Below are 27895 nucleotides of genomic sequence, written 5' to 3'. Positions count from 1 at the left end.
GGATTATATTATATTTTCTAGAAATAAAAAAAAATCCACTTTTCAGTATACATTATTTTTTCCTTAAGATTATAAAGACAAATGATCCAGTAAATTCCACTGCCTCAGGTCTGGTCTCAAACCAATTCAAACTTAAACCCAGTACACAATGTTCAATATATCCAATTTGTCTTCATTTGCACTGGAGTAGGAGGCAATTGGAAACGACTATACGTGGCCTGTAATATGACAATTTTTTTAGGCACAATGTAATATTATTATCATTTATTTATATACAGTGAAACCTCAATTTTACAGATATTAAGCTTTCCCACATTTTACACCATGTTTTTGTGGTCCTACCAATTTATAATGCATTTCAATCAGGGCTTGTGTAAATCACATTTACACACAGTAGGGCCAATTTTATTAGTAAAACCTGCTAGGACCCCAGTGCTACAGAGCAACTTGCAACTGGCATCCTCTGAACCAAAAAAAAAATTGTTGCATTGATTTCTTGAGTATTGAGGACTGGCCTGTGGGGGGCTCACTCACACCAGGCCTTTTATCTTTAAAATTGGAAGAAAATAAATAATTGATGTATGGATTACTTTACATTCCCTTGAGATGTCATATTTAGATTTTTCTCTAGTTTCAAAGAAGGTATTGCCATCGTGGTCGATATGACCTCATCTACTGGGAAAATTAGATACCGGTATTTACCTTCATCCTTTGACTGCAGCTTCGCAATGTACGAGTACCATTTTTTTTTATTTACGAAGAAACAAATTATTATACAGGGTCATGAGTGCACAGTTTAAATTAAAGTAGTAAGCATATAAATAAGGCTGTTATTATGGAAGAACAGTTGCCTTTTGGTATAATAACCAAATAATGTTGTTTAAATATTATGAATATGGGGGAGGGGTTAAATGCTCCTAAGAGAGAATTTTCTTTTGTTTAAACTGTGATGGCTGCTTCTCAGTTATTAAGGGCAGATTTGGTACACATCTTGTACCAGGTACTAAGATTTACAATAACACAAATGGCACCAGTAATACAGAATATTTGATGTGTTTACTCAGTTTATGTGGGTCAAGTTAAGAACTGGTGAACAGATCAGCCAGTTCAGTGGAATGTCCTGTTAGATGCACTGTGCCAGTTTATCACATTGTCACTTTCTACTGATATCAGTGGGAATTGGTGCAAGATGGCTTACACTGGTATTTATCAACAAGCAATGCTACGGCTAGCTATCCCTCAAGTAGGAATGCTCCAAATCCACTATTTAGGATTTGGCCGAACCCCCGAATCCTTTGCGAAAGATTTGGTTGAATACCGAACCGAATCCTATTTTGCATATGCATGCAAAGTATCTAACAAAATATTGGTTGGCTTTAACAAGAATTGTTCTCATTCATTAAATATGAATTCTTACAGACAAAACATTAGACATGAACCAAATGTTGCCATGCTGCACCACTGCATTAAAAGAATGCTTATGAATTGTGTGTAAATAACAGTGAATGGTGACACTACTTCCCTCAGATATTTATCTACATTACATTTTCACATCTTGATTTAATTTAATACTGCTTCATTAAAAATCTTTGTTCAGCAAACACCACAGTACTCAGATGTTCCTGGGAAATGAAAGACATACCACTGTTGTCTTTTTTGCTGAAAGTGGAGTAAATTATTATGCGGGCTGAGAGGGGTTCCCAAACTTTTTCATAAGACTGTAGGTGATTAAACATAAATCATACTTAGTAATTCCCTCAATTGGTTTATTTAGTAGAGCTTCCCATATTGCTTCAAAATATTCTTCACTAAGTCAAAATGTTTGCACACTCAAAACAAAAAACAATTGGACATAAGGGTGGTTTGAAAAAAAAATTACTATTATTCAAGAAAACATTTTACATAGATAATGCCATATAATACATGGCGCAATTTATACAATGTTAAAAAGTAGCATAGAAAATCAATCACCCATTAGTCTCATGTAGCAAGCAAGAAATCAGCAAGGGAGCGGATACACCTACCAGAAAAATGAGAATGGCCCCAACGTTTCGGCACCAAGGCCTTTGTCAAGGGGATTCTCAGAATCCCCGTGCCGAAACGTTGGGGCCATTCTCATTTTTCTGGTAGGTGTATCCGCTCCCTTGCTGATTTCTTGCTTGCTACATGAGACTAATGGGTGATTGATTTTCTATGCTACTTTTTAACATTGTATAAATTGCGCCATGTATTATATGGCATTATCTATGTAAAATGTTTTCTTGAATAATAGTAAAAATTATTTTTTCAAACCACCCTTATGTCCAATTGTTTTTTGTTTTGAGTGTGCAAACATTTTGACTTAGTATTGACATTGGTTACCTTTGGTAGGGGTAACATTTGTTTTTGCACCTCTTGCTAATTTTTGAACGTTTTTGGTGTGCCCTCCATCCATTATTAACTGTATTCAAAATATTCTTCCCCACTTATTAGGAGAAGAAAAGCTACCAAAGCAGTTTATTGCTAATAGATTAGCCACAATAGTGCAAGCTAAAACACTATATTTATTCTGCAGAATGCTTTACTATACTTGAGTAAACAGCTCTAGAAGCTCTCTCTGTTTGTTTAGGATAGCAACTGCTGATTAGCTTGGTGTGAGATCAATTCCTGCTTTTGTCTCTCCCTGCTCACTCATAGCTCTGGGCTCAGATTACAGCAGGGAGGGGAGAGTGAGAAGCAAACCAAGCATGCTCAAGCCCTAGCCCTGGAGGTTTATGTTGAAAACAGGAAGTCTGATACAGAAGTCCATGTATACACAATAGAAGAAAAGCTGTGTTTCTTTTGACAGAGGACTCAGAGCAGCATTACGTTGAGGGTTTACTTGAGGGTGTATTTATATAGACCTTTCTGATAAAGCTGACTTAATTTTAGCCTTTCCTTCTCCTTTAAAATCTGCTTTAAGGTCAAGGTTTGCTGACAAAGTTTAAGTCAAATGTGTAGGGATTGGATAGGCTGGAGGGACATTTTAAATTCACCCACCTGCATCAATGCTGTCCAACTTCTTGGTGAGGGAGTGTAGTGTGTTTTAATTTTTTTGGTTTGGGAGGAAATACCAAAGAGTTGATAAAGTTGGGGAGTGCTAAACCGCTGAAAAGTATATGACTGTAAGTTTTTCTCATGACACTCTAGGGGATTTCTTATTCCGTATGGATAGGAGAACAATTTTCATGATCTGATCATAGAATCCCCTAGAAATGGGAGTTGGGAATTAAAACAGAAATGTTATGTGTGAACAAATCTTAAGCACTTTTTTGAAATAGAAACTGTTTATTTGTTAAATTTTGTTAAGGAACACATTACAACAAATATATGTTAACCAATTGTAATTAATACATAATGGCTATTCACATAAACCATAAGACAAATCCATGGGAAAAAAATCAAATGCATTTTCTTTCATTTGGCTACATCTAAAATTGTGTAATTGTTAAGTGATCATCATTCAACCATGGTGTAAAGAAACAAGTAAAAATGCGAAATTGCTATATAAATAATAGCCGAGTTAACAACTTTGTCTATCAGTGCTTGTGCTTTGGAAAGGATAAGTACATTTTTAACGGAGTGTGACTAGCTCCTCGGAGGAAGTCGGATGAATAGCCACTGTGTTGTCAAAGTCTTTCTTTGTGGCTCCCATTTTAATAGCTACTGCAAATCCTTGAAGCATCTCATCACAACCCAGTCCTTGCATATGCAATCCCACCACCTGCAAATATAATTTTCTTTGTTAAAAGTATTATAAAATTTTAAATTGCAATTAGCTGAAGACTCTGACTCAAAAGCTGAGTGTCAACAATTGCTGCCCTTACTGATATCTGATTGGGTCTTGTTCAAACATACATCAAGAATGCTATAGAATTCTGTCGGGAAAAGACTGTATCCATAGCCCAAAGTGGTCTGACTAATCTGCATGGCCAGTGGTCTGACTTATCTGCAAGGTTCCCCCATGTTCTATCTTTTGGCCCAAGGGCTGAACCACTGAATCAACGCAATCTTGCCCCAAAATATCCATTAAGATCCACTTATATGCAGGGCCGTATTTACTATAAAGGAACTTGAGTTACATTTTGTGAACAAAAAAAAAAACTCTGCCTTCACCAGATTGCGGGGTAAATCTGGCAATGGAGGTTGGGGGTACCTGAACATCATGATCAGTGCGTCTGCAGGATATAACTTCCTTCTGTGCATGCGCTCATTGAGTACTGGGGAGATGTGCTTAGTTCTATCAATGAACTGCCAATTTTACAGCATAAGTGTTTCCCTTCTCACCTTCTCCTCTTTGCCAACACAGACCAGTTTCATGACACATTTGGTTTTCCTCCTGGTTACTACATGATACATTGGTGAAAAAGAGGTTGTATAAACCTTCACATTTTCCCTTCCCTTTGCAGTCACTGCTTCTTCTGTAAAATGGAAAAGAGAAAAAAAAAGTCAGTAAAAATGGGTGCTGACTAATTATTAGAACACATACAGTGATAATGAGAGATTTTATTTACTTATAAAGGGATTTCGACACATTCATATGAAAATCCATAGGTTAATATCTGTCTGCTGTGCGAGGAGCAGCCTAGAGTTACCTGCTCTTCACAAAGTGGACAGAGAGAGCAGAGGAAGCTGCGCTGTTTTCCTTGCGAGGGGACATGATTACACTTTACAAGTACATTAGAGGACATTATAGACAAATGGCAGGGGACCTTTTTACCCATAAAGTGGATCACCGTACCAGAGGCCACCCCTTTAGACTAGAAGAAAAGAACTTTCATTTGAAGCAACGTAGAGGGTTCTTCACAGTCAGGACAGTGAGGTTGTGGAATGCACTGCCGGGTGATGTTGTGATGGCTGATTCAGTTAATGCCTTTAAGAATGGCTTGGATGATTTTTTGGACAGACATAATATTAAAGGCTATTGTGATACTAAACTCTATAGTTAATATAGGTATGGGTATATAGAATTTTAATTAAAAGTAGGGAGGGGTGTGTGTATGGATGCTGGGTTTTCATTTGGAGGGGTTGAACTTGATGGACTTTGTCTTTTTTCAACCCAATTTAACTATGTAACTATGTAACTATGTTGGGGTGGGAGCAGCATGATCCTTTCATTGGCTAATGGAAGGATTGCGCCTCCTCCAACCCAGCATGACTGACACAACTGCAGAGGATCCTTTGCTATTCAGGTTATTTCCGCTGGGCTAGGGACGGCTTTGCGGGATTTTAGGCTTCCTACATTTTTGTGACACGTTGCTATGGATTTACACAGGAACGTGTCAGTATTCTTTTCAAGATGTTATCATTACCAGAGAAATTTAGAGAATAAATCTATTGAGGAGAAAGTGCATTAAAGGTTAGCAGAAAGATTTTTTAAGATGTTCTTTGCTTAACATTCAGCCATAATAAATAGATTGACAGGGGAAGAACAGGTTCATTCATAGGAAACAACAGAACAATTCTAGCAGCAAAGCAAGGAGAAGGCTTTATATTCTTGAATGATACTACTTTGATACTGGTGATACAAGATACTGGTGTAGAATGTATGCAATACCTTCTGTGAGTCCCACAGTTCCTATGGGTGGATGACTGAACACCACAGTTGGAATGTTATTATAGTCAAGTTTGGAATCCTCCTGACCTTCAAACAATCGATGAGACAATTTTCTTCCAGCTGCAATTGCCACTAGAAAGCAACATATTGATCATAATTATAACAATGCAAAAGAGGGCACGTCATACAAAATTATTCACATTCTACACACCACAGTGGAAGAAAAGGTAAGGTGTACTATTACAGTTATTGTAGTACTACAACTTCCAGAATCATTTCACCAACTTAGCTAGCAGATGGATTAAGTGCATTTTGTTAAAATTGTATTTATTTAACAAATAATCATTTCACAACAGAAGTGAAGTACCTGGTGTTAAAAGTGCTCGGCCACACACATCACCAACAGCATAAACACCTTTTCTGCTGGTGTTTTGGAATTCATCAACCACTATGTGACCCTTTTCATCGAGCTCAAGGCCCTGGAATAAGTTGCAAATAAACAAATGCGATGAATGTTGAGTTAATAATACAGGGATGCGAATAATACAGGTATGTGATCCCTTATCTGGAAAACTGTCATCCAGAAAGTTCTCCCATACAGTCAATTTTAAGCAAATAATTCTAATTATTTTTAATGATTTCCTTTTTTCTCTGTAATAATACAACAAACAAATTTAAAAAAAAAAAAATTAGTTTTGCCCCAAAAAGCCGACCAGATAAATTTGGAGTTTAATAAATAACCCTCTAAATGTATAAATGTTTAAAGTATGGACATCCAAATTACAGAAAAATTCGAAAATGTTCACCCCAAGCATTCCGGATAATAGATCCCATACAATTATAGTAACTACATTCCACTGTACAAGATATGCCTCAGTTGTCTCCCTTCATCAAAATGTATTCATGTGTTCAAATTGGCAGCCTGCATATTCCAAGAATTTGGAAAATTAAAGAAAAGGGAAAGTCTCAATCACTGGGGGTGCCAAATATTAGAAGCCCCTCCACCTCAGTGATTGTAATTACTTACCGGATACCCCAGGTTGTTGCTCCTGTTATCAGAAAACTGCACCAGCCTGAATAACTTTTCAGTAAGGGTCACAGATTGATCCTCTTTTTTCAGTGCCCCAGAATGCTGCATGCGCAGTATAAAAAAAAAATAGATTTTTGTACTTACCGTTAAATCCTTTTCTCATATCCTACATTGGGGACACAGGCACCATGGGCTGTGGGCTTCATCCCCTGCCTACTTCCTCAGTCTCCAGTTTTCTTTTAGTATCCTCAGAAGGAGGACAGACACGGACTGGCAGAAGCAGTGGTACTCTTAAAGTACCAAAGCCACAGGTCTGAGTTTTTATTCCTGTACCGCTCCAGCCAGTTTTTTTCTTCCCCCTCCCAAGTGCCATTTAGCCTTTCCGCTCTACGGTATGCAGGCTCCTTCTGAGGACACTAAAAGAAAACTGAAGACTGAGGAAGTAGGCAGGGGACAAAGCCCAGAGCCCATGGTGCCTGTGTCCCCCAATCTAGGCAAGAGAAAGACAGCCTTTTTGTTAAAATTTGGCTTTCCACTTTACTGCATATGAATGCCCACACAAAAAGAGAAGCATGAAGAGGATTGATTAGTGTTGCTCACTGAAAAGTATCCTAGACAGGTGCAGTTTTCTGCTAACAGGAACACTGCCCCAGGGTATCAGGAAAGTGATTACAATCACTAGGGGAAGCCTAGAATTTGGCATTCCCAAGTAATTCTTGTTCTGTTTCCTACTCTTTTTAACAGAACAAAAACCAACCACCCTCACCATGACATACTTCTGTTGAAGTATGTTATATACAGTTAGGTCCATAAATATTTGGACAACTTTTTTTTCTAATTTTGGTTCTGTACATTGCCACAATGAAGTTTAAATGAAACAACTCAGATGCAGTTGAACTGCAGACTTTCAGCTTTAATTCAGTGGGTTGAATAAAAAGATTGCATAAAAATGTGAGGAACTAAAGCCTTTTTAGATCAATTGTGTTTAGATCAGTCACCTGATCTAAACACAATTGAGCATGCGTTTCACTTGTTTATGACTATACTTCGGACAGAAAGGCCCACAAACAAACTGCAACTGAAAGCCTCTGCAGTAAAGGCCTGGCAGAGCATTAAAAAGGAGGAAACCCAGAATCTGGTGATGTCCATAAGTTCAAGACTGAATTAAAGCTGAAAGTCTGCAGTTCAACTGCATCTGAGTTGTTTTAGTTAAAATTCATAGTGCTAATGTACAGAACCAAAATTAGAAAAAAAAGTTGTCTGTCTTAATATTTATGGACCTAACTTTATATATACTCACTGTCTGAATATACATTCACTGCCTGAAAACCAACCACCCTCACCATAACCTAAGGAAAACTTGTTGTTGGCTCTGCCTCCTCAATTCTGAGAATGCTATTCTTTTGCATGCAGAATACAAACTAAGAGTTTAAAGGAATTTATGGGATTGGTGTTTAAATAAAACATAAGTTGCATTTACCAGAACACAGCAAGAATATCAAAATTCGGAACAACATCAAGATATGGTCTTTCTTCTTACCAGATTTTCCAGGCCCAGATACTCAGTATTAGGGTCCCTTCCTATGGCCCACAGTAAGCAATCAACATCCTGAATTGTCCTCACTGTTGGCTTGCGCCCAGGCATGGAGCACTGGACATTGATCTCTAGACCTGTTGTAGACTTCTTGACTGATTTTACCTATATAGTTGCATATAAAAATATAAAAACTTTCAAAGCTGAACATTATAGTTTTACTTTACAAATTCAGACAGCTGAATAGTATAAGAAATTTTAAAAGCAAGGTTTCATTAGCAAATACTAACAATACCATTGAGACTCCTACTTTCTTAGCTAACTTGAAACCTGCTGATTGGCTGCTGCTAGAAGCTGCCCGGTGCAATAAGTAGATTGCTCTTTTATGTTCCAATTCTTAACTATTATTTTGGAAGAATTTAATAAAAGTGATTTGTGTAAAGCTGATGCTGACAGAATCTAATTTTTCACCTGTAACAGTCCAGTGTCACTGATGGATGCATGTACAGGAGCAAAAAAATATCCATGGTATTATTAGTTCACAGCACTTGAAATACTGACACTTTTAACATAATTCTTTCTCTATTACATAGGCTATTATTGCATAGGGTGTAAGCTAAGACAGGTGGATGCATTTGTCAAAGATGAGCACAGATCAGATTATGTGCAAAAGAGGAGCACCATACAGTACAGAAAGCACTTTTTCTTATTAAATGAATACTGTGAGATTAGGGATATTTTTATGTCAGTATTTCCTTGAAACTATTAATAAAGAAGTGCTGGTAATAATTCAATAGGGCATTAAAGTTTACCTGTGCATACTTCCAAACTTCCACCCCTGCGTTTTCTAGCTCTTCTGTGCAATTTGAGCTAATAATGGAATCAAATGTTCTTAGTACCTGCAAAATATATAGGAAAGATAACAGGATTTTTTGATACTCACCGTTAAATCTGTTTCTCTGTAGTCATAAGGGGGACACAGGGACCGATGGGGTTAAGCTCCACCCTCCAGGAGGCAGGACACTTGGTAACAATTAATTAAGGGGCGTGCCGTGCTTGGCTTAACCCCGCACACAGTGCTCAACACTCAGTTTGTTCCAAAAAAATTTTAACCATTATAACTGAACTATAACTTATGACAGAATGAAAGTCAGGGATTATCCTGGACACGACCATCAGGTCAACGGCTCGTCCTAGGGCGGGAAGCCCTGTGTCCCCCTTATGACTACAGAGAAACAGATTTAACGGTGAGTATCAAAAAATCCTGTTTTCTCTGTCGTCTTAGGGGGACACAGGGACCGATGGGGACTTAACAAAGCAGTCCCAAAAACAGCAGGGTGGGACGAGCCAAATTTAACTGATTTAGTGGAAGATAGACTGCAACACCTTGCGACCGAGGGAGGCCTCAGCCGACGAAGTTTTGTCGAGTCTGTAGAATTTAGTAAATGTATGAACAGAGGACCAGGTAGCTGCTTTGCAGATCTGATCCAATGAGGCAGCATTGCGCCATGCCGATGAGGCTCCCATTGCTCTTGTGGAATGAGCCTTGACACCTTGTGGTGGTGTTCTACCTTTTGACAGGTAGGCTTGGCAGATGGTTTGTTTGATCCATCTGGCGATGGTAGTCTTTGATGCTGGTAGACCTTTACGAGGTCCGGAAGGAATAACAAATAGAGTTTGAGATTTCCGAAAGGGCTTTGACCGTTCAAGGTACCACCGGAGTGCTCTGACTACGTCTAGATTGTGAAGACGTCGTTCCTTGTCATTATTTGGATCTGGACATAATGATGGAACTATGATTTCCTGATTAATGTGGAAGGAAGACACAACTTTGGGTAGAAACGAAGGAACTGTCCGCAAAACTGCCTTGTCCTTGTGGAACACCAGAAAGGACGGATCACAGGATAGTGCACTCAGTTCAGACACCCTTCTGGTTGACGAGATTGCCACTAGAAACACAGTCTTGTAAATGAGCCATGTGTCGGAAATAGAACTCATGGGTTCGAATGGAGGGTCAAGTAAGGCCTCGAGTACGAGATTAAGATCCCAACCCGCGACGGGCGGTTGAAATGGAGGAATTACGTGAGCCACTCCTTGCAGAAAAGTCCGTATGGTGTCCTCTGTTGCAAGTCGATGTTGAAAAAGGACAGACAACGCAGATACTTGTACTTTTAGTGAACTGAGTTTTAGACCCAACTGCAGACCACGCTGTAAATAGGACAACACTCTAGGCATGCTGAGTTCTAGAGGGGGCAGGTTGAGCTCTTCACACCAACTGTAATAGGAACGCCACACTCTGTGATAAGATTTGGAAGACGTGGGTTTACGTGCTTTTAGCATAGTTGAAATAACTTCTTCTGCTATCCCTTTTCTTCGCCAGATGGATGCTTCAATAGCCATCCCGTCAAAGCGAACAGTCCGGGATTTGGATGTGTCACTGGACCCTGGCTGAGCAGATCTGGTCTGTGTTGTAGACGGATCGGTTGTTCTATGGACATCTCTTGCAGATCGGAGAACCATGTTCTTCGAGGCCAATAGGGAGCTACCACAATTACCGTGATGGTAGATCTCCTGATCTTCTTGAGGACTCGAGGTAACATCGGAAGAGGAGGAAAGACGTATGCCAGGTCGAACGACCAAGGCTGTGTCATGGCGTCCACTCCTTCCGCTATTGTGTCTCGGGAACGAGCAAAGAACCTTTGAACCTTGCGATTGGTTCTGGATGCCATGAGGTCGATCTGTGGGTAGCCCCAGAGATTTACTAGCTCCATGAATGCCTCCGGATGAAGTTCCCATTCGCCCGGATGTACGTGATTTCGGCTGAGGAAGTCTGCTTTTATGTTCGCCACTCCTGGGATGTGAATGGCCGACAATTGTACTTGGTTGGTTTCTGCCCAACCCAGTATTGCTTGTGCTTCCTTTAGTGCAGCTTTGCTGCGTGTTCCTCCCTGCCGATTTATGTACGCCACTGTTGTGACGTTGTCGCTTTGGATGCGAACTGGTTTTTGGTGCAGGCGATGTGACCAATGGAATAAGGCTAGTCTTACTGCTCGCAATTCTAGTACGTTGATGTGAAGTTTGGACTCCTCGGGAGACCATTGACCTTGTGCAGATAGGTTGTTCCACGTGGCCCCCCAGCCCTTGAGGCTCGCATCCGTGGAAATTACACTCCAATCTGGGCTCGCCCATGATTGACCCATGGCCAGGTTGTCCATCCTCAACCACCACAGAAGAGTCTCCCTTGTCGTGTGGGAGAGGTTGATCACTCGCGACAGAGGACCTCCTTTCCAGGATGACAAAATGTTTGCTTGTAAGTCCCGTAGGTGAATTTGAGCAAAGGGAACTGCCTCGATGGTTGACACCATGAGTCCCAGTACTGTCATTGCCATGTGGACAGTTGGTCTCTGGTGAGATAGGAGTGACTGTACTTGATCTCTGATCTTGTGCTGTTTGTCTCGTGGAAGACAAACCATCTGTGTCATTGTGTTGAATTCCAGGCCCAAGAATATCATCTGGTGGCTGGGCTGTAGGTTGGACTTTGACCAGTTGATGGTCCAGCCGAATCTCTGCAATAGTCGAGTCGTCTTGCATAAGTCCTCCTTTGCCTTTTCTTCTGATCTGGCCTTCAGGAGAAGATCGTCCAAATATGGAGTCACTGAAATGCCTTGTAGTCGTAACGTTGCTGCCGTTACCGCCATAAGCTTGGTGAACACCCGTGGTGCTGACGAGAGTCCGAACGGAAGTGCCACAAATTGAAAGTGTTGATTCGCGAATGCAAATCGGAGGTATTTTTGGTGGTGGATCCAAATTGGTACATGAAGATATGCGTCCTTGATGTCTAAGGACATCATGAGCTGTTCGTGCTCCATGCCTCGTATCACTGATCGGAGTGTTTCCATCTTGAAACGAATGGACCTGATAAACTTGTTGAGCAGTTTGAGATCTAAAATTGGTCGGAAGGATCCGTCCTTCTTTGGCACTATGAACAGATTGGAGTAGAACCCTGAGAATCTCTCCGGCTGTGGTACTGGTACAATTACTCCAGTATGTTCCAGTTTGGAAATGCATTGTAAGAATGCTCGTGCTTTTTGGGGGTGTGATGGAACCCTGGACATAAGGAATTTTCGAGGGGGTAGATTTGTGAAGTCGAGATGATAACCTTCCGTGACTATCTCGTTGACCCAAGCATCTGAAGAGTGATGGATCCATACCTCCCGGAATCGTAGTAACTTGCCCCCTATTTGTTCTAGCGATTCCGGAGGGGGTGCCCCGTCAGGCTGAGGTAGACTTATCTCCTGCGGGCTTCGTGAAGGTTTTGTTGGACTTCCATGGGGTGCGAGTTTTATCGTTGGTCTTGTTACGAAAGTGGGAGCGTCGTGGTGGACTGTACTTGCGTGTGTAACGTCCGCTTTGGCCACGAAAAAACTTTCCGCGTCTGGCTGTCCCCATGGACCTGCTCTTTGCCTGAGGAAGGAAGGTGCTTTTTCCCCCTGTTGCTTGTGAAATGATTTTCTCAAGTTCTTCACCAAATAATCGTTGACCTTTAAAGGGCAGTGAGGTTAAGGATTTCTTAGAACTTAGGTCAGCTGACCAGTTTTTAAGCCATAAGGTCCTCCGTGCCGCTATGGATAGAGCTGATGTTCGGGCTGTAATTTGTGAAATATCCAGGGTAGTATCACAGAGGTAAGCGGACGCCTCCGCAATTGTTTGCGCAGAGGACAGTAGGTCAGTTCTGGGCACTCCTTCTTGAATGTCTGTGACTAAAGATTCTGCCCATGCTTGAATAGCTCTGGACACCCAGGCTGAAGCGAGACAGGGTCTCAGGGTCGATCCAGAAGACGTGTAAATAGCTCTTAGGAACCCCTCTAACCGTCTATCCGACGGATCTTTAAAGGCCGCTGCGTCAGTTACCGGCAATGTGGTAGATTTTGATAATCTGGACACGGGAGCATCCACCATTGGAGGATTGGTCCACTTATCCACAAGCTCCTTGGGAAAGGGGTAGGATTTTGAAAATTTCCGTGTAGCTTGGAATTTTCGTTCTGGATTGTTCCATTCATCTTGTATCATGTCCGTCAGCTGGTCATGCGATGGAAAAACTGTTGTGGACTTCTGTTGTCTCTTGAACAACCTAGATGTTTCAGCTTGTTTTTGTGCTTGAGAAATATTAAGTACTTCGAGCACCTTTTTAATGATGCCATCCACATCATGTTGGGAATCACGATCTCTCTCACCCTCATGATCTTCCTCTTCTTCCCCCGAGGACTCGTCTGAAGGTGGTATTTCGCCTTCTGATTGAGAGGAATTTTGTTCTGCCGACAACTCGTCGGAAGATACATGTGCTAAGGAATCGGCCTTAGAGTCATGAGAACGTTTGCGTTTGCCGCTTGGTCTGTGACTAAACTTAGCCAAGGCTTTTCCTAGGGTATTAGCAATGGCTGGTAATCCTTGTAAGGATGCTAAGGACTGAGACAGTTGAATAGCCCAGGAAGGAGCCGGTAGATCTTGCACCCGGCTGGGCCCCGGCTGTAGAGAAGGGCTTTCTGACCCAGGATTTTCTGTCTGTGTCTCTGTAGGAACAGGGTTGTTGGAAGAAGCATTTTGTGCCCCCTGCCCCATTGAACAAGATCTGCACAGTGGCTCGTTCTGACCCCCTGGAATCTTAGATTGACACTTTGTACAGGCAAAGTAAGTCACCATTGCTGTTGTGGGTACTCTCCCCCCCGCCCTAGTGAATAATCCCACTGGCCTACCTTCTGCCATTGGATATCACCTGAGTGGAAAGTAGTGTGCGAGAGCTGAGTCAAGTTCCAGCTGTTGCAACTGTATTTATGGAGCGTGGATAATTTCCAACTACTCCGCTTTTGCCACCAACTGAGCTCTAAACTAGGAGTATGCCTTGTGGAGCTGTGTTGGTCTCTCCCCTGTGCGTTCCGGCGCAGCCAGCCAGTCCTCTCTGTAGAATGAGCGGGGACAAAATGGCCGCTGGAACGCATATGCGTTCCAGCGCGAGCGCGATCCAAAATGGCGACGCGCGCCAAACGGAACAGGGCTCTGCAGGCGCCGGACTCCCCGCCCCTCCTCCTAGTGCGTGCGGATCAGTTCACTCTCCCTCTCCCTGCCGTCTGGCCTCTCGGTTCTACACAATGCGCAGTGTGCGCATTACAAGTAGGGAAGCCAGCGTGTCAGTGCCTGTACTCGGCTGCAGGGAGAGGATGATGCAATGTCTTTTCCCCACTCCGGTTCCCTCACTGAAGGTACCGGGGGGCACGGGGGCACAGAGCACGGGTGGTGAGAAGAGGAGGAGGGAGGTATGAGGGGGGGGCGGAGGGGGTTAACAGCTGGTGCCACCGTAGCAGGGAGGTTACAGGCAGGTGCCAGCGTACTTACCCAATGGTAGGTTCACAACGGCCAGACCCTCTGTCAACCGAATGGAAGCCAGGCACTGTCTGGATGGTCGGTATAGCCCTCAGGCTAGGTAATGACCCCGGTGAATATTACATGGTGGGGGCTAACCAAAGGATACAGGCAGCCCTGTTCCTGGTATCACCCCAGGTGCCAGCCTCAGCTAGCCGAAGAAATCTTTCCCCACAGGGAAAATCCAACCTCCTGGTAGCAGGACACTTGAAAAACTGAGTGTTGAGCACTGTGTGCGGGGTTAAGCCAAGCACGGCACGCCCCTTAATTAATTGTTACCAAGTGTCCTGCCTCCTGGAGGGTGGAGCTTAACCCCATCGGTCCCTGTGTCCCCCTAAGACGACAGAGAAATTGCAATAAAGATCAGTGTGAATACATTTAATATATTTGGTAATATGAAAGTGTTAAACAACATAGTTAACATAGTTTGTTTTCTGCTTAACATTAAAGACTATTTTGTGTACATTACCAACATAAAAATTCCACTTCTATTTATTTTGAGGTTGTAACACAACAAAATTTGAAACATTTCAAAGAGCTGAATACCCCATCTGTTGGTTAAGTATTAATTTTAAAGATGTAGCACTAGCTGGCCTGAGGTGTGCCAGCATCAGAAAATTGGGTGGTTTGTACCATAGGAAATAAATTACCTTGTCTTGACGGATCAGCAATGAAGCCTTGGATCCCAGAGCAGACAAAATTCCTGCAATTTCAACAGCTATGTAACCAGCACCAACAACAATGCTGCGCCTGAAACATGCAATCATATGTCAGATTACAGCTTACAACATTTTGCCTATTTTTTTATTAAAAGATATGGCTCACTGTGTTATATTAGACTGCATAAACAAAGAGTTGTAATTAACAGGTAAAAATATTTTTTAATGCAACAATAATGCGTTGTGCACTTGCCAAAACGTTCATCTAATGTTCACTATGCACCTTTGAGTGAACATTTAATATGATCAGTGAAATTTGGAGACAATTGGTCTTTGTTTTTTATGATTTGTCTTTTTTTTTCAATTATTTTTAATTTTGGTCAGCAGCTTGCCAGTTATGAATTTTAGGAGCAATCTGGTTGCTATGGTCCAATTTACTTTAGCAACCTGCAGTGTTTTCAATTAGAAACAGGAATATGCATAGCAGAGAGCTTAAACAGACAGGATAACTAAAATTGGGAAGATTAAATATAAAATTGTAGCCACACAGAGTTTTGGCTGGCAGAGTCTGTGACGCCCCCCCATTTGAAAAAAAAGAAAAGTAGGTACCGTAAATAAAAATTTAAAAAAAATATATAGAATAAAAAAAACTAAAAAGCTGCAAAAAAAGCTTTTTTGTGACAAAAGTTCACCAAATGACAATGAGTGATTTAGAAGATCATTGGGCTGTATTTATTTTATGATGTTTACATAGAGGTGTTAGAGATCAGATCTAATAAAGGTGAAGAAATGCCTCCTCAAAAATGTTAACATGCATTAAGTGGTTGTTTAAGCAATTTCAATTTTGATCTCCCCTAATTTTTGTAGGGTCAGTAGCTCAGGGGGTTTATTCCATATGCAAAAGGCTTTTCCAATAAAAATCTTTTCTGCTGTCAAGTCATTATCCTGGGCTTTGGAGAATGAAGCAGAATTCCCAAACCTAGAAGAGTGCTATAATAGTCAGTATGCCCTGTAATTGAAGTAGAGCAATACTAATAATAAGCAATGAGTTGTGAGCATTTTGTCCTTGTAAATTCACTGACAGTACATGGTACCATAGGTAATTTGTTAAAACCTGGGGTAGATGTGCAAAAGTATGCCCCCTTTTGCCTTGGGTATTGTTGTGCTCTACATCCTGGGGCGGGTACAAAAATCAAGTGCATAGTGCATAGTTTGTGGTTGCAGGATAGCCCTGCCTATGCAGATGGTAAGTGTAGGGCTCTGTTGTAGTTTGCATCAGTTGCTGCTCCCGAAACAGAGCAAAAAGACCTGCAGCAGAGTGCAAAAAAATGGCACATTGTGGATTAAGAGCTGCCAGCTACCAAGAGCAGTTAGACAAAAGAGCCCTTTCATTATCATTTACCCACACATAGACATGTTTTGATGGGAGTTTACAAGAGAACATGTACCTTGGCAAGTCTGTAAGTTCAAAAAACCCATCACTAGTGATGCCTAAACTTGCACCTGAAAAGAAAAGAAATATATGTCAGCACACATCCTTCACCAAAACACCAGAACACAGGCACCATAGCTGTTATAATTTTGCCCTAAAAATCAAATGGGATAATGCAAAAAAAAAAAAAAAAGGGTAAAGTTTGCCTAGCTCTAATAACCCATAGCAACCAATCTGACGTATGCTTTCAAGCAGGTAATCAGTAAATGAAACCTTCCTGATTTGTTGCTATGGGTTTCTAAACCTGAAACAAACCTAGCAATGTTTATTAACATAACCAATTAGAGAGAAATGCAGCAATTTTCAGTATCATAGCTTTGCTTTTCTATTTTTTTTTTATTCTCTTGTGACAGACTGGAAACAAATCCCACCAACAATATTCCAATATCTAGTGAAAAACTTTCCCAGCAGAGTAGAGACTGTTATATCAGCAACAAACATACACTTTTATGTTAATATCCTCAGCTTCCTAATAATATGTTAAATTAGCAGGTGTCCAGACACTTGCATTTTCTTACTATGCAAATAGAACACTTTATATCAACATAAAAAACTGATTTTGTGGCTAATTTACTAACATAGATGCTAAGAAGTATCTGCTTGGTTACTTGTAGCACCTGTAGGTTACCTTGTTTTGGTTAACAAGTTAGAAAATTTAAATCAAAGATCTGATTGTTTTTGGATTGATTACTATGGTAAATATACTGGTGCAATTTAGCACCTATTCTGGTACATTGCCTTTATGTAGAGGGTATCTGAGAAGCAACCTTACTAGCATATTATATTTGAGATGTATGCATGGGTTCCATGATCCATCACCAAAAAACTCATCCATACAGCATTCTTAAAAGAGAACTAAACCCTAAAAATGAATATGGCTAAAAATTAAATTTTTCCATATAATAACCTTATTGCACCAGCCTAAATTTTCAGCTTCTCAAAAGCAGCAATAATCCAGTATTTCAAACCTGTCACAGGGGGTCACCTTCTTGGGAACGATCTGCAACACTCACATGCTCAGTGGGCTCTGAGCAGCTGTCGAGAAGCTAAGTTCAGAGGTCGTAGCAAATTATCAAGCAGAAAATTAAGTTTGTATGTAATAACAGGGTTGGACTGGGGGGCCTGGGGCCCACCGGGACTGCTGTCCAGGGCCCCCCAGCCCCCACGTCCCCTTGCTGCGGCGCCAGCGCCGCGCTCCCCTTTGGCGTTGTCCCACGCCGGCGCGCATGCGCAGACGGCACCCGTGCCGAGGAGAATGCGCAGACAGCGCATCGCGCCGGCTACGTTTTATTTTTTAACTACTACGATTGGGGGTCTGGCCCAGCGGGGCCCCTTGAAGGTCGGGGCCCACCGGGTATTTTCCCGGTGTCCCGCCGGGCCAGTCCGACACTGCGTAATAAAAGCTGATTCTACAGGGCAGATAATTCAATTATGATGCTAGTTGCACTGGTTTCTGTTCTGCCATGTAGTAGTTATATGTATTAATTACTAATCAGCTTTATATTACTACATTTTTATTCTATGTGTACTGTATATTTTGAGTTGGTCCCTAAGCTCAGTAAGTAAACAGCACAGAGCATGTGCAGTGAATCAGCAGAATAGAACATGGGGAGCTACTGGGGCATATTTGGAGGCACAGATCTTTACTGCTAAAGGGCTGTGGTTGCCTTGGGCTGGTACACAAGCCCAAAACATAATGGACAACATTTCAAGCCTACATGTATGTCTACAGTTAAGCTTTTGTTCTCCTTTAAATGGATGCCAAAGTATTAACCTTAGTACATGTAGAGGTGCATCACTTAGCCCTGTATGATTAATAGTAACAAATATTATTTGCAATTATCACTTACCAGGCAATTCTGCATCTGATGGCATTGAAGGCTTCCCTCCAGTAGCTATTAAAATATGTGGGGCACTGTACTTCTGGCCATTGACTTCCACCGTTGGTTCTGGATCAGATGTGAAATTAGCATTCCCACGAATAATTTCTATCTGAGCCTGAAACACAACAGCTTCAACTGTAAGGAATGTAATCAGGAAATGGAAGGTCACAGGCACAAATGCTGTAAAACCCAGGTCTGACAGGTCAAGAAAAATATAGGAGCAGCATATTTTGAGGATTGTGAGAATGGTTAGACAACCCAAAGATCACCTCCAAAAACATCTTGCTGCAGATGGTGTATCTGTACATCGTTCTACAATTCAGCTCAATTTGCACAAAGAACATCTGTATGGCAGGGTAATGAGAAAGAAGCCCTTTCTGCACTTACGCCATAAACAGTCACTTTTTGTATGCAAAAGCTCATTTAGACAAGCCGCAGTCATTTTGTAACAAAGTGCTTTGGACTTATGAGGCAAAATATTTAGTATATATATATATATATATATATATATATATATATATATATATATATATATATATATAAATAAAGTGAAAATTTATTCTTTCAAAATGCGAGTTTTTTAAAACTCCCCTAAACTCCCATGAATTTGAAATTCGACCAATCAAATTTGTTAATAAAATCAAATTTTTTAAAGTTGGACAAATTGAAACAACCTGAAAACTCGAATCAAATTCAAATCGAATTCGGTCAAATTCGAATTTTCAAATCGACCCTTGATAAATCTGCCCCTTAGTATTCTGACCATATTTCAATATTTAACAGCTTTTTTTGTGGGTGGACCCTTTGCTTCTCTCCAGTTATGCCAAACTATATGCCTAGGTTATGATTACATTCAAATGTAAAACCAATTAATTAAACAAAAATTTAAAAACATTTTCATTATAATTTTTGCTAGGATACAGTACATGCCTTTTTTTTGTTTGGATTCCTTCTATTTTTGTTGTACGGAACACTATACATAAACACTCTATTGCAGAAAAACCCTTTTCAAAATAAACATCTACCATAGTATGAAACATTCAGCTAAGGACATTTCGAGAGCACACTCTGCAAGGAGCATCTATGTTCTCCTCTTATCTATGTGAGTTTCCTGCCATACTCCAGGAATGTACAGACAGGTTGATTGGCTCCTGATGCAATTAGCCGTAGTGTGCTTTAATAAGGACCTTAGACTGTAATAAGCTCTACTATAAAAGATACAATCGCTGCAAAGCACTATGAAAAATTGGGTTTTTATTTAAGATATAATCTAATGCTTTTTACTGCTCTTATACAGCTCACTTTCTTGTGCAGGTACTTATTGTTCACTATATTCTGCATCTGATAAAATAAAAGTCTTGCCCTCAATAGGTACTTATTTCATCTTATTTACCTTCTGAAGATTATTTTGGTAGATATCATTGAGACGACTCACATATGCATCTCGTTTTTCTTTAATAACTCTACAAAAATGAAAAGAGGGGAAAACTCATAAAAATTTACTTGCATAAAAAAAAAACAACCAAAAACCTCATCACACAGGACTGCAGTGTGGTATAAGAGCTGATAAATCAGATAACTGTGGAAAAAAAGAAATGCAACAACATCCAGACTGTCTGATCTCCTACTATAAGCAGGAATGGGAAGGTCATTAGCCAACTCTCTCATAGGGGTAGGTAGAAGAGGCACAAGCCTAGTGCTTAAATGTGCGTGTGTGTGTGGGGGGGCATTAGGCACACATCCCTTCTGTCTGCAAACACCTAGTCCAAACCCTAACTCCCAACCCCCTTGCTGATCATCACCTTGCACTCCCTTCTTAATTAGCATGCATGCTGGAAGGGCAAGGTGCAAACAAAGTTGCCTTGGGTGTTTTCTGAATTTATACCTTAAAACAATTCTATCTTAACTATATATGAATTAAACATTCATTACAGTTGTGTTTTAGTGTTGCAACAGTAATTCATTTTTAATGCATTGAAGATATCTTAAGGGCTAGAATATGAATATTGTGGGGTTTGAGGAACATTTCGCCCACTTTATCAATAGTTTGTGCCTAAATTTTCTACTTACTTCCAGGTAAACTTTACATCTGGAATCTCAAATCCATAATCTGCATGGTCATGGATATACTCTGAATGCATAGCAGCATTCCACATAATCTGATGGGGAAGATAACAAATACTTTATGATATATTAAATACAGCTTCATTACACACACATCAGATTATGTCATACATAATCATGTACTAATCAATGTTTTATGTTTAAAAAGGTGGAATTAGATCAGGAGTGTTTATGCAAGGGTAAAAATAAAAGCTCTATTTGGTTCACCAGAAGGAAATTTCACACCTTTCTTTACTTGTAGATGATTTTTATGTAGGGCTTATTGATAGGATGTCAGTTTTGTGTGAACAGTCCATGGGGCCTATATATCTCTATATATAACTGTATTGTTAACTTTACTTTATATGAAAATCATTAGGCAGCTGTCTGGTACATTCTACAAAAGCAATCCTTTTTCTAGAAGCATAAAGCATACCTTTTTTGGTACACATCCAACATTCACCTAGGGGAAAAAAAGTGGACATGATTATATTTTATGTCATAATTTCCATAGACTCCCTATTTGTTCCAAATGAAAAACAGGCAAAATCAACTGTATTTCAAATACATTGCTTGTGAGCTAATATTATTCTAAGGGAAACAGAATAAGCTGATTCAAACAACCCTATCAAAAGTACTAGAAAAAACTGATTAAACAATAGGCCAGCTTGTAATCAAAGGATTACTGAGCACTGTACATGCCAAAATGTGCTTAGATCTATTCCAGCCTTGGAGGGAAAAAAACATTGTGTGCGTTATTCTCCGATGTTCATATTCCTGGTAAAAATTTTTATTCTAAACACAGGACACTAAATGGACTTAAACTATATTGCCACGATAATATGGGCACCCCTCTGATTAGTGGAATAGGCATACCAAATGCTTACACAGATGCATATTTAAGCAGAAGAATATGTTGCTATGAAATGCTCAGTTATTTTCTGTGTTCCACCTTTAAAAAAAGCATTTATAGTAATAAATGTACCATGGTACATATTTTCTAGTATGGCCACAGTTAAACTACAATGGGCAAAAGCTCACATTCACTTTGCTGTCCAGCATCCTATACTTATACATATGGGGGGTTATTTGCTAAACCTTGAATTTATCTGGTTGGCTATTTGTGGAGATTTGAGGAGATTTATTATACCCAGGTGCTGCAAAAAAGACTGTATCCAAAAATCGCCATATCAGACCTGTCGGGGTCCTGTAAAAGTCACTGGGATAGGCACCTATCCCAATTTGAAGTTAATGTGGTCTGTGCTGGGTTTAGCCCGAAAATCCAACCTTTTTGGGGTGTTAGGCAACAACTCGAAAAAATCAAGCAATTCGAGAAAAAAGCCCGAAAAATTTGTATGATTTGGGTTTTTGCTCAATGTTTTTCCAAGAGATGATTAAATAGAGTTTTTTATTAATAAATAAGCTAAAATTGGGCATGGGAGTTTGGTTGAGCTGTTTTTATTCGCAAGTGAAATCCCACTGGTATAATCACCCTTTGAAAAGTTCTTTAGGTATCTTTAACCCCTGCTTCCTTCCAAAGCATAATCAGTGTATACACTTGAAAAAGAGCTATTAGCTCGAAACATGTCGTGTGATGGTGAATAAAGGCACCTGTGCAGCAATACATTGCGCCTAATGGTATTCTTTCCCCATACTCTTTGATTATTGAGCTATTTTTATTGATATTATGAGATAAATTCAGATTTTAGTAAATAACCCCCATTATGTTGGTCTTCCCTTCAGTGTTCCCTCTAATTCCTGGGTACAGAGTTTTCCTCTAATTTAGTATTGCTACCTGCCATGATGTTTATTATTCTTAAATGAACTGGCCTTAGCTATATGCAATCACACTTTTGACTCCCTAGGATTACTCTTGATTCTCCTTTTGCTGTGAGTTCTCTAAGTAATACCAAATGTTTCCATACCATAAGAGGGTGCAATCTGCTGAAAAAAAAGCAGTAAATCTATATGAATAGAGTGCTAAGCACAATTTGTAGTTTATCTTAAACTTAGTTTTTTTTTACTTATTTGTTTTTTGTCTACAAATGTGTAATTCATAATGCTATCTGGTTGCTATGGTAACTGGCCTTAACTAATAGAGATTAATGTGGCGTGACTGGAAGAATATATATTATAATTTAATTATAATAATTACAGTGTAAATCAACTTATACTAAAAATCAAGTTTAATGTGAACTCAAGTTTAATGTGAACTCTTTAATTGAATGGGGAAGTCATCTATAAAAGTGGATCTATGTAGAAAAATCTGTAGTGAATTTATAACCAGCATTTTTATACTTGTTAATACCTATTTACAAGTGTACCGATGAATAATAGCCACTGGCATAAAACCTGCAAAAACTAAGAAAAGCTGCAGTCAATTAAAATGTAAAGGGGGTACAGGTAAAAAAAAAAAATCTGTTTTTGTCTCTAACATTTGGATTGATTCATGAACAGTATGCACACAACACAAGGATTACATTCATAAAACTGTTAAAGGGGTGGTTCACCTTCAAGTTTTCTGAAATTGCAAACTGGAAAGCTACTAAATAGAATAAAACTCAAAAAAAAAAAAACCTCAAAAACCACAAATAATAAGAAATGAAAACCAATTACAAATTGTCCCAGAATACGTATCACACTCTACATCATACTAAAAGTTAATTTGGTGAACAAACATTTTAAACCTAAGGAGCCTTTTCAGTAAGCTACCTCATGATTTATGCTTCAGTGATTTCTAATGTATCCACCACAAGCAAACAGAAATTACACTTTCTGACCATACATACTTGAAAGCCTGCCTGTACGGAACACATTTTAGGACATCCTGCAGCGAAATACATCTCCTTCCTGCGATGTCCTATGCCTTCGGAATGGCGCATTGGTTGGTTTTACCGTCACTCATCGTCCAAATCTGCAATCACACCTCTGTCCTCTACCCTCCCTTCTCAGCCGTCAGCCATACAAACTCCGCCCTAAGCCTTCCGTCCTCAGTCTTCTGCTGTCAGCCCTCCATCCTCCTCCCTCAGTCATCTGCCTTCTGCGCTCATTCCTCTGCCTTCCGCCCTCAGTCCTCTGCCTTCCGCCCTAGCTCACCACTTTAGCAACTTATGGATAAGACTGTCGGCTGAAAAGAGAGATCTGAGGGGGGGAGTGCTCAGCAGCGAGGGAAGAGGGCTGAAGGAAGATGACTTAAAGGAAGAGGACTGAGGACAGAAGGCAGAGGATGGAGGCCTGAGGGCAGAAGGCTAAGGGCGGAGTTCGTAAGACTGACGGCTGAGAAGGGAGGGTAGAGGACAGAGGTGTGATTGCAGATTTGGACGATGAGTGACGGTTAAAGCAACTGATGAGCCATGGCGAAGGCATAGGACATCGCAGGAAGGAGATGTATTTTGCTGCAGGATGTCCTAAAATGCATTCCGTATGCCTGTCCAATAACTTAATAACATTAAGCTGGTCCTCCCTTTGTTGCTATAACAGCCTCTCCTCTTCTGGGAAGGCTTTATGCCAGATGTAACATTGTTGCTGGAATTTTTTTTCCAAATGCAGGCATGTCAAGTGTTGGCAAGTGAAGTTCCTCCACTCCCACCTAATCAAACCCATTCTGTACAGATATTGCTTTCTAAATAGGGCATTATCAGCACTGGTTTAGCCATGAGGCAAAGTGTGAGCTTTGCATATGGCAAAACATAATCAGGGGCAGCAAAATTCCAGCTATGTCAAAGCAGCTCTTTTCTGTGTCCTGACACAAACATGCCATAGCCAACTGTGCCTAATGGTCTCAGACACTGACTGCACTGCAGGAGAAAATTATTTGTGTGACATAGCCATAAGAGGAGATTGTCCAATTTTTATTCTGAATATTTGGTTATTTCATAGCAGAGCATGCAATTGCTTTGGGGTTTGTTTGTTTTTTTGCATTACTAATCTTCCTCTTGCCCCACTCTGATAACTTGAATTAAAGAGATACTGACACCAGAAATTAAAAAACTCTTTTTTTTACATCTATCATAATATTGCATTTGAAAGCAACTTATAAATTTGCCATAAAGTATTTGCACAATGCTTTTACATGTCTGATGCCCCATGTTCCGGTATGAGGGGGCTGCCATATTTGTGCAGCAGGAGTCCATTAGCATTAGAAACTTAAACTGACAGGCTGAGATGGGACAGTCAGGTTTAGAAACTTCAACTAACAATTGCTTACAAAAACAAACCTCTAAGCAAAAAACAATCAACATGACCTATAAGTAACTTTTAATGTACATCCATATTTTAAAAAGTATTTTTTTTTTGTGTCAGTATCACTTTAAGCACTGGGGTTAACCGGGGGGGTTGGCAGATCTAAATGCACCTCTGGGCATTATGGTGCTAAAACTGGAAAGGTGATTTTCCAAACTGTCGCCATAAAGTAGGAAACATAGAATTATCAGTCCCAGTGCAATCTATCTATGTTTGCAGGGCCAAGCAGGCAGCTCCCCTTTGTTTTCCTGGCAAATTGTTTTTTTAAGTTGATGGTAAATTCATACGATCGTTCCGAGAAGATCGTGGTCTCACGATCAGGATCTGATCTTTTAAAAATCTCAACATCTATGGCCAGCTTAATGTTAAGGATTGCTTTCACTGATACTAGGGGTCCTAGCCCTTACCATGATTAGTCATCCTCTACCAAATATTACCGTTAGTGTCCTGCAGGCATCAGCCAAATCCACACTTGTCTGTCAGGGATGTCCGGATACTTTAGTCAAAAAATATTTCCAGATCCTTAACCCAAACAATGTATTTCTCACACACCATAAGAACCGCACAAGCAGTTTTTTCAGAACTACAGCTTCAGCTTGCATTCCTAGATAACTATGGGTACTGGTGGGGTACAGGATATGTAGGTCAACAGCCAGTAGGATTTCATAAGTCGCTGGCTTTCTGACATTTTTCAGTTTAAATCCCTTTTCAGGTCCAGCAAGGCACCACAGCCTCCTTATCTTATGATAAGGTTTCAGACCCATAAAAATGTTGATATTATGATTCTAAGCTTAACAATGTCAGCAAACAAGTGTTAACCATTTACAGTAGAACCCTGATTTTATATGCCTGGATTTCATATATTCATGATTTTGTCACAGCCCCATTTTCTTTCCTGGATTTAACAATTTCCTGGAATTATGCCACTTTGATGTGGTTGGCTGGGAAGCATAAAATTGGGGTTCTTCTGTATCTCACCCTAACAGACCTTTAGTGTACCTTGAAGGGTGCACATAGTAATTCTCCACTACGGTCAGTCTCTGTTATAATTGGTGAGAATTAGTGATGTGCAGCTCAGGAAAAATACGTACCCAATCCTAACCTGCAAAACCTTAACCCACAAAATGTTGGAATTGTAGAACCCGCACCCGACCCATACCCATATTGTTTCACCCTGTATGCTACTTCTGTGCGTGTCTTTAGGAGCAGTGAAGGAATATACTTTGCCAGTCTGACCTGCTCCCAACCCTAAACCGCAATAGTTGGCCAAATTTCTACCCAAACCTGCCCAACCTGTGGTCAGTCCGGGGATCACCAGTGGTTTCGGGTCAACCTGCACATCGCTAGTGAAAATGACCCAAAGTATTCTGTTAGCTGTTGTGCCCATCACTAGTTTATGGAAAGCAACTTTTCTTGCTGAAAGGTTTTTGGGGGAAAAAACATTTATTGCGAAACTGCTCTCTTCTCAGCCCATGAGATATATGAGTCTCCTATAATCCAGACGATCTTCAATTCCGGATCTGTGTAAACAGAAATTAATTAGGCACTGTATTAATGAAAGAAGGCCTGACATATGACCAAAACGGTGCAATTGCCATCGACCCAGCTTTTTTATTCTCTTTTCGCTAAAACCCAGTAAGGTTGCTTGGGTCACTGCACCGATTCAAAATGAATGGGAGCTGTAGTGATGCAGCTCCTGTTCTCCAGCAAGTACAGCCCGCCCTACCTGCTCAGGCTCGTCGCTGGAAAGGGGGTAAGCCCGCTAATGCTTTTAACCCCTCGGCTGCTGCGCCACCACTGAACCACCAATGATTATCTTCCCTGAGTGGCGACGCAGGCAGCCAGCCCATTGGAGGGGGGGGGCGCACCGGACCCGACCCGCTCACACCAACCCCATGGGATCGCAGGGGGTATTAACTCCCTGCTCCCTACTGAAACTGTAAATTCATAACATACAAGTATATACAAACTAGCAAACAGTAAAAAAAACTGTTACCAAGTATACCTAAAGTCATTCAAAGTTGTGACAGTAGGGCTTTAGATGGCAAATGCAAAACGGGTTTGTCTCTGTTATACTCACACAAGTGCCCCCGAGTTTGCTGCTCTCCACCACCGCTGTTCTGGCTCCCAGTTCCGCTGCCCTGCGAGCACTTGCCAGCCCACCCGAGCCTCCCCCGACCACCAGGTAATCGTAGTAGCGCGGAAGGTGCCCATTGCCAGAAGGAGAGTCGGACGCAGGTTTGTGCATGGTGGGGCTGGTGTGGTAAGCCCTCGGAAGGGGGCAGTGCGGAGAGAAGAAAGAAGCGTTTCTACTAATTATGGTTGTCTGGGAGGAGGCCGGCAGGGAGCAGTGGCTTCTGTCGAACAGTGACTGAGTTCTGTAGGGTACAGGTACGGATCCTGGGTATGGAAAATACCTAGGTCTGGCTGTAGGCGTATGCTTGCAACATGCAGAGCGTTGAAGGACTGAGGAATAAGTGACAGCCGTCGGCCTGAGAAAGACTGTAATTCTGACTCCAGGTCCGCCCCAGGCTTGTTGGTAGAGCAGCTGAGCGTATGCAAGGAGGCCCCTGGCCCGCAGTGTCAATGCCATAACACGGAAGTCTACAGCTACAAGTATACTGGGAGGGGAGGGAGGCAGCACCTAACGCCACTGCTTAGTCACTGTGAGTTGCACAGCTCTTGGGAGGGGGTAAGTGGACAGAACTTGGTACACACTTATGTGTAATACATGCAGGGGGCAGGCAAAATGTGGGTGTAATTAAAGCCTTTGTCCTTAGTGACTTGCAAAATATTGCTCACCTACAACTCCCAGAACTCTCCTCAGATACTTGGACGAAGCTTTTGGGAACCCAGAATGAATGGCATTAGTATGTCTGCCCTGCCACATGCTGTGTAACAGATGGCTTAACTTCACAAGCTTTAGAGGTCCCTGGGGCTGTTTATAAAACATCAGTCAG

General features: G+C 40.9%; 1 protein-coding gene across 1 annotated transcript; it reads right to left on the bottom strand.

Moving 5' to 3' along the window:
* Window positions 1-3286: 3286 nt before the first annotated feature.
* gsr.L (glutathione reductase L homeolog) lies at window positions 3287-27614 on the bottom strand (the record flags this gene model as incomplete). The annotated part of the gene is given in 13 exon segments (NM_001095853.1): window positions 3287-3742; window positions 4306-4439; window positions 5576-5707; window positions 5943-6054; window positions 8146-8304; window positions 8952-9038; window positions 15207-15306; window positions 16664-16718; window positions 18558-18705; window positions 19984-20053; window positions 20661-20749; window positions 21130-21156; window positions 27016-27614. Coding segments are annotated over 13 exon segments (1776 nt in total). The 3' UTR covers window positions 3287-3592.
* Between the last annotated feature and the right edge of the window lie 281 nt (window positions 27615-27895).

Source organism: Xenopus laevis, chromosome 1L (assembly GCF_017654675.1).
Source record: "Xenopus laevis strain J_2021 chromosome 1L, Xenopus_laevis_v10.1, whole genome shotgun sequence".
NCBI classification, from domain to species: Eukaryota; Metazoa; Chordata; class Amphibia; order Anura; family Pipidae; genus Xenopus; species Xenopus laevis.
Note: the sequence above shows the minus strand (reverse complement) of the source record. Positions and strands in the feature narration are given on the sequence as shown.